The 13,661-nt window shown below is 36.7% G+C and overlaps 1 protein-coding gene across 1 annotated transcript; it reads right to left on the bottom strand.

Annotated features, from left to right (window-relative positions):
• Positions 1-741: 741 nt before the first annotated feature.
• Positions 742-13,636, bottom strand: stom (stomatin). The gene is made up of 7 exons (XM_077232928.1): positions 13,333-13,636; positions 11,042-11,151; positions 10,331-10,403; positions 5,733-5,815; positions 4,650-4,853; positions 3,527-3,661; positions 742-2,047 (listed from the first exon to the last, which is right to left on the bottom strand). Exons 1-7 carry the CDS (start codon positions 13,391-13,393, stop codon positions 1,859-1,861), a joined length of 855 nt encoding a protein of 284 aa, XP_077089043.1. The 5' UTR covers positions 13,394-13,636; the 3' UTR covers positions 742-1,858.
• Positions 13,637-13,661: the final 25 nt, after the last annotated feature.

The raw sequence follows: 13,661 nt of genomic DNA, 5'->3' as shown, positions 1-13,661 counted from the left end.
TTGATGAGTCTGTAATTCCATCCTCTGATATATAAAGCAGCAAATACTCATTACAAACACAAACATTGACCTCTATAGCCTTAATTTGTTTTCAGCTGCAGACCGACCAAATAAAAAATATTACATTACATGCATGAAAATGTCGGGCAGATAAAATATTATATTTAAAATCAAGTGATAAAATATTATAATGTAATATTATAATGATAAAATTATTATGATGTATAAATGCTAGATCTCTAATGCATTGTGGTTTTAAAAATGAACCAACATAATGTAAACCTGTAAATATTGATTCAGTAATTGAAATGGAAATGGCTTAAGGCATTCAATAAAAGTCAGCGATAATAAAGGTTTGAGAAAGCGAGGTTTTTTGAAAAACTGGTTTAGGCACAATAAGCATTGCTGTCATCTGATATACTATCCAAATATCCCTATAGACGGTTTGTTTTCCATTTGGCGACCGAGGAGGTTAGTTACACATGCTTGAAACACAAGCACATGCACTCATATGACCAGGAGATGTTCCATAAACTATCAACCAAAAAAACCAAACCACACACTGCAATAATCAATGTCTAAAAGATCAGCCAGCTCTGGGCTGTTATCACTGTTCTATCCTTGTAATAACCAGAGAAATTGTAAGCAATTTAAATTTGCGAAGCATATTCACTCCCAAGTCCAAATTTTTGCTATAAAAAAAAAACACATGCATGAAAAAAAGTTAAAAAAACACAAGCATTTTGTTTTTGTCCAGGGGCATAAATTATTTGAAATCAGTTTATTATTTAATGAATATTTCATGACTTTCATATTCTTTATCTATATCAGATTTCCTTCAGATAGATGTTTTTACTAGGAACATCTACAGATCATACATCAAAAAACAGCTGTGAGTGTGTATGTGGCATATGTACAGTGGGGTCCAAAATCTGATCCAAAAGATCCAAAGCCCATCTTGAACAACTGACAGAGTCACATGATTACCAATTTGCTCATTTGATTAGTGACCTCAAAACGCTCAGAATTTTAAGGGTGCACTAAGTGACTTCTGAGAAACGCTACTGAAAGTGGATCGGACTGAGCGCCACAACTTATAGCCATTCGGCAGTAGGGGGCGTGTCCACTCATGATGGGAGAGGAGAGAAAGAAGAGCCAGAGGGAGATTTGAAGAAAGACTGTAGTAAGAGAGATGGCTGAGAGATATTACAAAAGAGACAAAGTCAGACGAATATCACTGGAAAAAGCAGGATCATGATTAGGCAAGAGCTTTAGGACCTGAGTTATTTTAGAAAAGCTTTCCAGTGCCTGAAAATGGACGCAGAGGTTGCGTTGTTTCTGCTCCAAACATGAGTAACATTGGTTTCGCTATGTTTCACAGAACCAAGATATTCTGTTGTTGTAACAGTTTTGAATGTCATTGTTTGTCTAGAGCTGGTGTGCTGCTACTGACTAACAATGAACTCTTGCTTGTATATACTCTTGTGTAATATAATTATGTTCAGTTTTTGTTCTTCCTTTTCATTCGTTCATTCATGCTTTATTTTTCAAGAAGCCTTATTTTACTTTGCTTCAGCTATGATAAAGAAACATCCACTTTTGTATTGCGTGTTCGTGCATTTTGGGGGTGGGGCAATGAAGGGAGGGGTGTGTTTGTTTGGGTTGATTTCAAATATCAACAGTGTTTCTCAGAAATCGCTTACTGCACCTTTTAATAGCAGATTTCAATGTGGTCTTAGACTTCTCGATCCCGCTGTCCATGTTACTCACATGAGTGGATATTATGTAACGCCAGTCTGTTCATTTCTGCATGGATGCATCTGTTTGTGTGCGTGGCTGGCTTTATGTGGCTCTTAGTTCAGTGCTTCAGGAAGGACTGCATCATGTCAATGGGCAGAGGGAAAATGATGGTGGAGTTCTTCTCGGCTGCGATGGTGTTGAGGGTCTGAAGGTAGCGCAGCTGCAAAGCTGAGGGAGACTCTGCGATCACCAGAGATGCCTCCTTCAGTGCCCGTGACGCATTCATTTCTCCCTCTGCGGCTATCACCTACAGAGAGCAAAAGAGTCGGTGTGAGAAAAAAACGCGTGCGTCTTGATTTTTGCAAACCACGTATACCGCACCAAAATTGACGCCCACTCTTTGCCCTTTATGGCATTTCTCTTTTGATCAGCCAACTTGTTTGCTTTATGACCCAGATTGTACATTAGACATCAAGTGATGATCTGATACAGCACACATTATTTAGTAAAAAATTAGGAATCTTAATATCAATACGTTATTAATTTGATCACAAAATTTATAGGTCGAACAATATGTAAATTTTAAATAAAAATAGGAAAATTATTTACGATTACTAAAATGATAGTTTTTATATGCACAAATTTAGTTAATGATTCTAAATGTCTCTTGATGGTTACACAAAACAATTTGTGATCAGAACAAACCATGCTTATGTTGCAATGCAAGTAAACCTGTATTTAATATATACTTGGTCATGTTGATCTTTGTCTTGCATCATTTTTGAGGATAATGTCATGCCACGCAACTAGTCCACACTGGCATCTGGCTAATATTTCTGTCAAAATATATTTCTACTAAGTGACAGATGAATTTGTGCCAAAATAGGGTGAATTGAGAACCACCGCTGTACATTACTTCTTATAAAGTGTCTGCTATATATCTTCCTGCAGAGAGGTACCGTTTACAAACCAGGACAGTGGTTTCCCACGTCTAGCTGTGTGGTTGGTGTAGGTAGGGGGACTGATTTGAAGAAAACATACTTGTATCTGAACTAAGCACTAAAGAGTAATTGTGCACCAAAAATAAACTCATTAACTTCCTTTACCATGTTCTTCTGAGAGCATGTGTACATTTTTAAGCGGAGCAACTTCTATTGCACACAGAAGAGGTTAACCGAGCATAGCTGGAAATGCCAAAATACAGACTCTTACATAAATCAACAGATAAATTAGTGGAAACAGGAAAGGGGTTGTCATTTACGGATTTCTGTGAGGCTGTTGCGGTGGTCTTGCCTCAGAACAGCGAACGTTTACATTCAGCTTCCACAGTCCAATAATAATTTGGTCTACAGTATGTACATGCATGTACATGAAAGGACGATTAATATGTGTTTGCCAGCAAAATCCATCCGTTATCCTAGAGTATCTTCTGTGTGTGTGGTGTTACGTCTAGAGGCGTAAGGAAAAAATATTGACCCCAAACTTTTAAAAATTACTATACATGCATGATATATATATATTTAATTTTTCATTAATCTTGTAAAAAGTTGTTTTTACAAGTCTTTCTAAGACTATAAACAGTATTTTCAAAAAGTATTTATTTAGACAGTTCAACCACATATTTGTAATGGATGAATGGCACTGCATTAGATAATACCAATTTCCCCCCTGAAGTCTACTTATAATGTGAAGCAAGGCATTAAAAACAGTCCTGATTTGGTTGAATATAAACATTTCCATCCTCTTTCTGACCCCAAGCACTTACTACATATCAAAAGCATGTTACCTTAGCTCTGGCCTCTCTGGATGCTTCAGCCTCGGCAGCCATGGCCCTCTGGAGCTGCTGGGGCAGTTTCACATCCTTAATCTCCACACGTTCCACTTTAATACCCCAGTCATCTGTGGCATCATCTAGCGTGGACTGAGGAAAAAACAAAGTCAAGTCTAACCACTTCTTCTCAGAGATTCCTTAAAGCTTCATGCTTCTCAGGAATTTGAGCGCTGTGCCAAGCTGTACCTGCCATTAAGAATGTTCACCATATTTTTTTAAAAGGATGTCAGATGAAATGAGCGAACATCGGGCCACGTGCAAACTGAGGAAGGCGCTAGCAGTGAAGTCGAGCTAGATATGTCAGCATCTCAGCTGATCTACAATGACTGCACTACCTGAAGAGATTCAATGTCTAGTTGAATCAGGTCTAGCTGAAATCAATTCAATGCGAGATTAAAGGGTTATTTCACCCAAAAATGAAACTTCTGTCATTTACTCACACTCATCTCATTCCAAACCCGTAAGACTTCAGGTCATCTTCGGAACATAAACGAATAACTTTTTTGATGAAATCTGAGAGCTCTCTATCCCTCAATAGATAGCAATGCAACGACCACTTTGATGCTTCAAAAAGTTCATAAAGAGTTCGTAAAACTAAGCCATATAAATTGAGAGGTTTAGTCCAAATGTTCTGTAGAGACACAATCACTTTATATGCTGAACAGATTTAATTTAGGCTTTTATTCACATATTAACATTCATCAACTCACATCAGTTATGGTAAACGGAAGCTCAAGCATGTTTGCTCGGTGTGCAAGAACCAATGAGGTTCATTCTCGTGTTACGCAGCACGTTTGAGCTTCCACAAGAGGTTTGTTCTCAGGTTTGGTTGAGCTTCTTTTAATGTTCAATGATAAATGTTTATATGTGAATAACAGCATAAATTCAATCTGTTCATCATATAAAGCAATCGTGTCTCTTAAAAAAACTTTGACTAAATTGATGTCAAAGTGGTAGTTGTGTAACAATGTTCATTTTTGTGTGAACTATCCCTTTAGGCTTCGATTTTCATTTTGGGTGATCCTTTAAAAAATATAATTCTTGTTTTTACAATGTTTGTATGTGTTTAGTGTGATACCTGCATACTATGGGCGATTTCTTCACGGTCTGACAGGATCTCTGCCAGGTTCTTTGTACCCAGCACATTCCTCAGGGTGGTCTGTGCCAACAGACGAGTGGCTGCATCAGCATTGGTGATGTTGGCCACTGCCAGTGTTGCGTTTTGAACACGGTAGTAGACTACACCATCTACACTCACTGTCACAGAGTCCTTTGTCAGAACCTATGAGGAAGCACACAGGCTATTCATCAGGGTGATATTCTGCAAAACACAAGAAAATCAACTACACTAAAATCTATATTAAATACAAATATCAATAAAACTATGCAAAGCTACACTACTTGTTAAATGTTTGGGGTAATTAAGATTTTTTTTTAATGTTTTGAAACATGTCTCTTAAGGTTGCATTTCAAAATAATATTCTGAAGTAATAATATAAAATTTGAATATATTTTAAAATGTAATTTATTCCTGTGACGCAAATATGATTTTTAGCATCACTACTCCAAACTTCAGTGTCACATAATCATTTAAAAAAAAATATTCTAATATGCTGATCTATTGCTCAAGAAACATTTCTTAGTATTCCCAATCTTGAAAATAGTTGTGCTGTTTAATATTTTTCTGGAAACTGTGATATAAATGTGATAAAATTGAGGGTAATTAAGATTAAAAGAAAAAGAAAAAAAATTATACTGATTAATACTAAAACTATTCAAAAGTGAAAGTAAAAACATTCATAATGCAACAAAATATTTCTATTTCAAATAAATGCAGTTCTTTTGAACTTTCTATTCATCAGCAAGTCCTGAAACAAATGTCTAATAGTATCAAAAAAAATATTAAGAAGCAAAAATTCAGCTTTGCCATAAAGTGATTTTTTGCAGAACAAGCTCCCTGTAAACTCCAACCAACTATTGGCACTTTGGAATGTCAAACTACAAATGACTTGCTCATAGTACCTCCGCATTAAACTGTGTAGCAAAAGTATTAACATCTTAACAAAAATTACAGACTTCTCCTTCCAATTGATACTTTTCATGGGTTAAAACAAAGGCTGAAGATAAAGATTAGTCTTTGTGTTTGTGCATGTGACCTCACCTCCTGAGGGGGGATATCAAAAGTGATGGTGCGCATATCCACATTGATAAAGCTGTCTGTGCACGGCAAGATGAAGAAAAGACCTGTGTGAGACAACACACAAATAAAGCTAAATATTTACATAACATAACAGCAGCAGACACTAATTATAATCAGTAACTCCTCTCCTAGTTACACAGACCTGATCTTCAATAGGTGCACAAGTGGCAATCTACCAAATACCACACTCCCCGCCAATTGCATGGATGATTGGACTATCATCTGCTTTAATTATTTACAGTAAAGAACAGTAACATCAGTTTACAGGATTATATTTTCTGAAATATATATATATATATATATATATATATATATATATATCCACATTCTCTGTTGTTATTGACTTCCAAATAGATTCTAATTGTCCCAAAGACTTGCTTTGGATGTAACTTTTGTGCTATGTATCTTTGAATCCAATGTAAGGTTTGTGCTACAGCTTCCCTAAACTAACACTATTGGTCATTACCAAAATCATTATTTATGTTTCTGTAATGGTTAATCCAGCAGTGTGTGTAAGTTCTTTAGTCACAGTTTGCCAATTCGAGGTCCAGACTTGAATCCTATTGAACAAATTTGGGATTTAGTGGATTCAAAGATAGATAGCACAAACGTTTCATTAAAAGCAAGTCTTTGGGAACAACTAGAATCTATTTGGAAGTCAATAACAACAGAGACTGTGGTAAAGTACATAACAAAAATGGCAGCAATAATGCAATCATCATTCGAATATGCTGTAATGTATGAATTTCTTAAAAAAAACTTACTAGTGTGTGTGTTTGTGTGTGCTGCTTGTGGCGTTGAGTAGCTGCCATGTGATTTGCTGATTAGATATTTGTGTTAACGTGCAATTGAACAGTTGTACCTAATAAAGTGGCCGGTGAGTGCACATATAGTATAGTTAGTAAAATTATTTTAAAAACTTTTAAATAAATAAAAAATTGGGCAAAAGAAAAATGCTGAGTACAGATTCAAAAGACTATTCAAAAGACCCCCCCCCCCCCCAAAGCATGTGCAGTATGCGTGTTTGTGCTGGTGCTTTAGTAATACTTAATGTGTTTCATTTGTCATCCCAGCAGCTTATAATCCAAAATGGGAAGTGTTCCCAAGAGTAATCAGGATTTGTTAGTCTCTTCAGAGGTTTGTATAACCTACTGTGTAAAATTCCACTCACATTCCACCCTAAATACAGTCATGGAGGAGGAGCCACTGGAGATTGTTTACAGACCCCAGCTAGCAGCCTCAAAGAGAAATCAAGCTTACTCTTCAGGACTAAACTATAGCACAAATGACATCTAGCCATGCAGAAGGAATTTATTGCCCCAAAAAGAACTACTGAAATGGTAATGAAAAAAATTTGAGTTCACAATGAAAAGCCTTGAGCATAAGAGGGGTAAAGTAGGCGGACTAACTCTAATAATAGACACTACCCTCATAAGTTCATTCCTGGAGGGAAAGCCCTGCGGTTTCTTCTTCCAAAACACAGCACGGACAAATATACACCAGAGACACCAACAACAATCACAGCCATAGTGTCATTGACTCTAACTTAACAAAGAGATTTAAATATCTTAAAGGAAATATCAGTGTTTGCTAAAGCAGTTAAAGAATAGTTTTGCTTTAGGTAAGTTTAAATTTGCGTAAATGAAATGTTGCATCAGAACTTTTTTTCCCTGTTGCCTTTGCACAGGATTCAACATTCTACCGCCATTTTTACATTTAAGAACCGTCACCATTCAATATGCAAATAAACACAAGAAAGAGGACCAATTTCAACAGCAGTATGCAAGTATTTCAATGATGTCATCATTGTTGGTTACACTTTGAATGGAAACATTCCAACAATGTAAGGGATAGTTCACCCAAGAATTACAATTATTTTGTGGGGCACCATTGACTTCCATAGTATTTTGGTTCTATACTATGGAAGTCAATGGGGCCCATCTTCAAAGTATCTTCCTTCGTGTTCAGTAGATCAAACAAATGTCTACAGGTTTGAAACAATTTGAGGGTGGGTAAATGATGACAGAATTTTCATTTTTGGTTGAACGATCCCTTTAATGGGACATTGTTTATTTTATCTGAAATTTCTTCAAAAAACAGTATATCTAAGGGTACGGTCACATTAGCGAAATTCTGGTGAGATTGCACATGCAAAAAAGGTACCAATGTTTAATTTGAATAGTGTAGCAATGTGTGAAGCACAGCTCACACATAAGTCACTTTCAAACAAAGCAGAGTTCTGTTGATAAACGTGGCAAATTTGTGTGACCAATTTGAACAAGAGTGAAATCTGCGTGGGGAACTTATTCGCCTTCACATGAAAGTCACAGATTTCAACTGAAATGACTAGATTTTGCCCACAAAATTTCAGGTAACTCTTTAGTTTAGGGTCTCGCTAACCTTAATTCTCACTATTAACTAGTTTCTTATTAGCATGCATATTACTATGATATTGGCTGTTTATTAGTACTTATAAAACATATATTAATGCCTTATTCTGGATGACCATATTCAACATTCCTTAATCCTGCTCCATACCTAAACATAACAACTAGCTTACTAACTATTAATAAGCAATAATTTGGAGCTTACTGAGTCAAAGTCATAGTTCATAGAACCTAAACTAAAATGTGGCCAAATTTCATAGAGCAATGGTAAATGTGGAGGCAGGTTAAGGTTGTAGATGGAGCCCATCTGTTAAATGGTCTGAGCTGAATTAATTTGCTGACATTTTTAAGCAGAAGAATAAGGTAAAGAAAAAGGAAAAGAAGAGGAAGAAGAAGAAGAGAATGGTTGAGGGGGATTAGAGTACTTACAGTACAAATTACTAAACATCCAGTCGCTAAGATCAACCTCCATGAAAATCCTATAATCACAGTGGTGACCACAGTGTTGTGTGGAACCTGATCCACAATTCTCATATGTGACATCATGGATGCAGGGCCACAAACAAAACGGATGGTTATCAGATATCTGGTCAAGTGACTTTTATGATTTAGAAGGAGAGGTGGACAAAGTACACAACTTCCTTACTTGAGTGAAAGTACAGATACTAGTGGTCAAATATTATTCCGTTACAAGTAAAAGTTGGAAAGACCGATTTTTACTTTAGTAAGGGTACAGAAGTACTTGTTTTTAAAAGTACTTGTGTATCAAAAGTACAAAGTAAATGTCAATGCATTGTTATATTATTGTTGCATTATTACAGGACCTTATGCCTCTGGAGCAACCTACTGAATACACTGACCAGTGTGTAGTTTTGTAGTGTGGAGCTTTTAGAAGGTCACAAAACCTATAGAAATTAAACAACTGAATTTATAAATTCAGCCATAATCATCTTCATTTTTTTTTATTTAACACTCCTACCACCCCAACAAAAGAAGTACACATCTATGTGTATCCATTCATGCACATTTGAATCAAGCGGTCTGTAAATAATTTTTAAAAAACCTAGTTACAACCATAACTGTATAACTGCCCAACAGCAATACTGTTTTAACAAACAGCACAACGTAAATATTTATTTGCCATGAAAACAAAACTTTCAAACAATTACTTGTGACAACGATACTGTCTCTCACAGATCACTAGTAAAGAGAAATCGTACTAATCGTCAAACTTCACGACACGTGACCCTACAGGAGTGATACCGATAGGCTTGTCTGTCAGCCGCAAAAAAAAAAAAAACAATCACGTTTTAGAGACGGAAATAATCATGCCCTGACAAACATAACTACTTTCTACTCAAGGACATTGACAGAAATGTAGTGGAGTAAAAAGTACGATATTTGTCTTTCAAATGTAGTGAAGTTAAAGTAAAAAGTTTCCAGAAAACACAATACTCAAGTAAAGTATAGATACTCAAAAAGTGTATTTAAGTACAGTACTCAAGTAATGTACTTCGTTACTGTCCACCTCTGTTTAGAAGACTAGAGTGCAGTACAGGTTATGAGGTGTGACTAACCTGACATTACACCCTTAGATTTTTAGCACCTTTTCATATAGCTTTTCTATCTAAGCAAGATCACTATGAAATATAAGATCATTATGTGCCTCTGAAATAAAAGCTTGATTTAAAACGTGATGCTATCCAGGTAATATGATCTTTTACAGATGTCTCAGAAATGTACACGTGCTTATTGGGTTAGATGCCTATTTCCTGAATATAATAAATTGTTCTATTACATTTGCATATGATTGAACAAGGTAAAATGACTTAATGTGCATTTTTGTGTATATACAGTACAGTATATCGTCCTCAACTGAATTATCTTGACTCTGGGGGAAAAAAAGAAGTTGTTTATTCAGGTCAGCAGAAATGCAAAACAGATAACTTCTGGTTTTCTACAGCACAAGCGTGGTTTTGCCTTGTGACAAGCAGGGATTGTGGTGAATGGCCACAGCACAAATGCAAACAACATTTAACCACACACACACAACAACAAAAAAAACACAAGTGTGATCACTAGTTACAGACATGATCATTATCACATTAAACACTTAAACCAGCAGTTCTGATTAAATCAGAATGATCAAATGCCATTGATTTTTTCCGTTACCTGGTCCTTTGGCTCCTCCTCGTAAAATGCGTCCCAGGCGAAAGATAATTGCCCTTTCATATTCCTTCACTATCTGTAGGAACAAGAAGTATTTTTATCTCATAAAAAGAGCTAAATTACAGCAATTTAAAACAGTGGAAGGTAAAACAGCCTCTAATTACATAATTTAGATGTTGCATGGCAACCTTTATCATGCTTTTGTCATCTCTCTTTTAAAGATAAAGATGATAAAGATAAGGCTTCTCACGTCCCATGAAAACGAATTGGACCACTTGGTGGGCCTGCTGTCAAAACCAAAATTATTTACGAAATAAAAATATTAGGGATCCCACACCTTTTGACCAATGAATTTTCATGACTTTTCCAACGGTTAATGATTTCCAAATAAAAATTGTGAAATCATTCTATAGAGATTGCACTGATGAAGGGAAATTTCTAGCTAATGAATCATTTGTTGAGTTGTGCTTGTGAATACCTAGAATTTTTTTTAAGGGATGCTCAACTATATTAGCTGATAGTAGATTTCTTTAAACGTATTGGTATCCTTTGAAATATCGGATATATGTATCAGTCAATACAATTTAACAAAACAATTTTAATACAGATACAGAAAAGGCTGTGGTTTCTGGTGGGCCATCCCTGCTTGGGAATTAACGCACTTGACCACAAGCCATATGACATCACACTAATTAAAGGACCACCGCTAAGTACCTTAATGCACATCCATATGGACAGAGGCAGGGTCAGCAACGTGAGCAGAATGGAGAAAAGCACCAGGATCCATCCACACAAACCAATGTCACTGTCTGTGTTCTCCAAGGCTGAAAGGCAAAACAAGCATGCATATGCATAAACTAGAATTATTTTACTATACTATAAAAAGAGATAAGAGGTCACACACAATTGTGCAATACCCTAACATAGCTCAGAAAACGGATGGGTTACATGAGTTCAAACATGCAAAAACAATATTTTAGCTTCAAGCTGAAGTGCATGCATTAGAGTAATAGTTTAGAAATGCATCTATCAAGGGACTTCTGCAGCACATTGGGCATAAAAAAAAATTGGTTCCGGTTGGTTGTCAGTTGATGTCATGGGTCGGTAGGGACTTTTTTTTTTTTTGTCCAGTGGCAACAAGGGATAGGAAGGAAATTATTATTATTATTATTTATTTTTTTTATTTACAGTAGCGATGGAAAAGCTACTCTATTTTTTCATAACATAGCCTACCTGTACATGTACTCTACCACCTTGTGTGTCCCAGCATGTTACACACACACACACATACGCTGATTTTAAATGTGTGCGTGGGGGCAAACGGGACGTCAGACGTCTCGTGAGTTCAGTGTTGGAAAGATAAGTTGTTTTAACCATACATTAAAACGAATCGGTTCAAATGAGTCATTAGTTCGCGAATTTGACGTGTCATTATCGGACGCGTGCGCGTTGTGTGATCCCGGTGGTTAGGACATCCCACAAGATTTGTGTCATCACAGAAAACATTTCATCACTGGATTGTCTTTTCGTTTATTTCAAGTGTGGCTTATATGTCAGCTGAATGTGTGGACTAATGTGCTCCGCAGAGAGAGCGCGCGCGCGCGACCGGGTCTCTCTCTCTATCTCTGCTGGTTCAGTTCATGCGCCCTGTCACAAGTGCAGCAATGCATCTACATGACAACAACGATGTGTGAACGCCCGGCCGTGGCTGCCTCGTTTGTTCGCATTGCTGGAGGACAACAGGCTATACAAATACGGTGCTGTACAAAAACATAAATTATAGTTCGCCTCAAAGTTTTTTATTTGTGTATTTATTTAATTTGTATTATTTCTTCCCCAAGCTCATAAAATAAATTTGGGTCGCACATAAATTGACAGGGTCGGTCGGAAACCGGAACCAAACAAATGTTTTTCTTATGCCAATACAAACATTAAAAACATCTTCATAGCCATTCTACCCGCATTGATAAAATCAATAAACACATAGCAAATGAACACTTCTCTACAGTTAAAAACAAAATTAATAAACAAAACTGCCATTGCTTTGCTTCCAAAATTCACCTACCTGGAGAATCATCAATTGTGTGACACCATCGATCTATAGAGAAATGTAACTGTAAGGCTACTGTAAGTGTGGCTTAAGCCTAGGCTATTAGTCTACAACCCCATTTGCCCTAATAAGGGATAAGACGTGACTTTTAACAGATGCAAATACATCCAGGGCAAATTACATTTCCTGATGGGAAAGTCAGAGCAAAGTAAGATTGAGTGCTAAGGATATGATTATTGAGCAGGACAGTGGTCACAGTAATTGTAGAATGATTAAATCATCCCTAGTTTGTACTGACCTCACAATCTTTGCATTACACTCTAGAGATCTTTGACCACCAGTCACATGATCTGAATAAACTCCTGAACTGAATCTTAAACTCCATGCATTTTGACAGGATGTTCAACACAAATAATCAGAATAATTATAGACATTTAGAAGCAATGCAGATACATTATAGTTTTATTTTACTACTTTTACTATACCACATCATGCTATACTATACTGCATAAAAATATCACACCGTACCACGTATGCTACATTTTCATTATTATACCTTTATTATTTTGAGAGACAAATTAAGGGCCTGACAAAAATAAACAACAAAACATCAGGTCACTGTTGTGATGAATAGAGCATTTCTTGGTGGAGTGCTACAGGACTCATTTTAATGTTGCTGGGGTATGATGAGCACCTGTTGTTGCCCAGTTTGGCACAGAAAAAAAGAGGCACGCCTATGGCGGCACTACCAATAATAACAGACCTTGAAGAAAAAGTAAGGGAAGCATGTTTATCTATTTTCTAATGCATTTTTTAAAAATATTTTTAAAGGCAATATACAGAGGCATCTAGTATGGCCTTTTCGTTTCACGTGAACTGAATGCAGCGTATATCCAACGCCACAACGATGCAAACACGTGATATTAAATATAATAATAATTCAATAGTAGCCTACCTATTTGTCGATCCCTCCTTTCTTGCTCTCTCATTGCAGCTGTTTCCCTGCGCTCTTCCATTGTAGGGGATATATTTGAATTATTCAGGGTTGATATGGAATAGATCTTTCAAACCCTTACAGTTTTTCAGAGATCGTTTCTCAGAAGTGGTTTTCTCCACGGGACATTTCGGACTCTACGTGCGCTTCAGCCCCCCTCTGAATGTAAGGGGTTGGGCTGGAGTGGGGGTGGGGGTGGGCTGGAGCAAAAGCGGAGCTGCCATGGGAGCTGCACTAAAAAGCGGAAATACGTCACCTCCACTGCGCCGGAGCATAGACATCATAGAGAC

This window comes from Siphateles boraxobius, unplaced genomic scaffold, assembly GCF_051911475.1.
Source record: "Siphateles boraxobius isolate OS27281-9 unplaced genomic scaffold, OSU_SipBor_1 18, whole genome shotgun sequence".
Classification (NCBI taxonomy): domain Eukaryota; kingdom Metazoa; phylum Chordata; class Actinopteri; order Cypriniformes; family Leuciscidae; genus Siphateles; species Siphateles boraxobius.
This window is presented reverse-complemented; position numbering and strand designations above follow the sequence as displayed.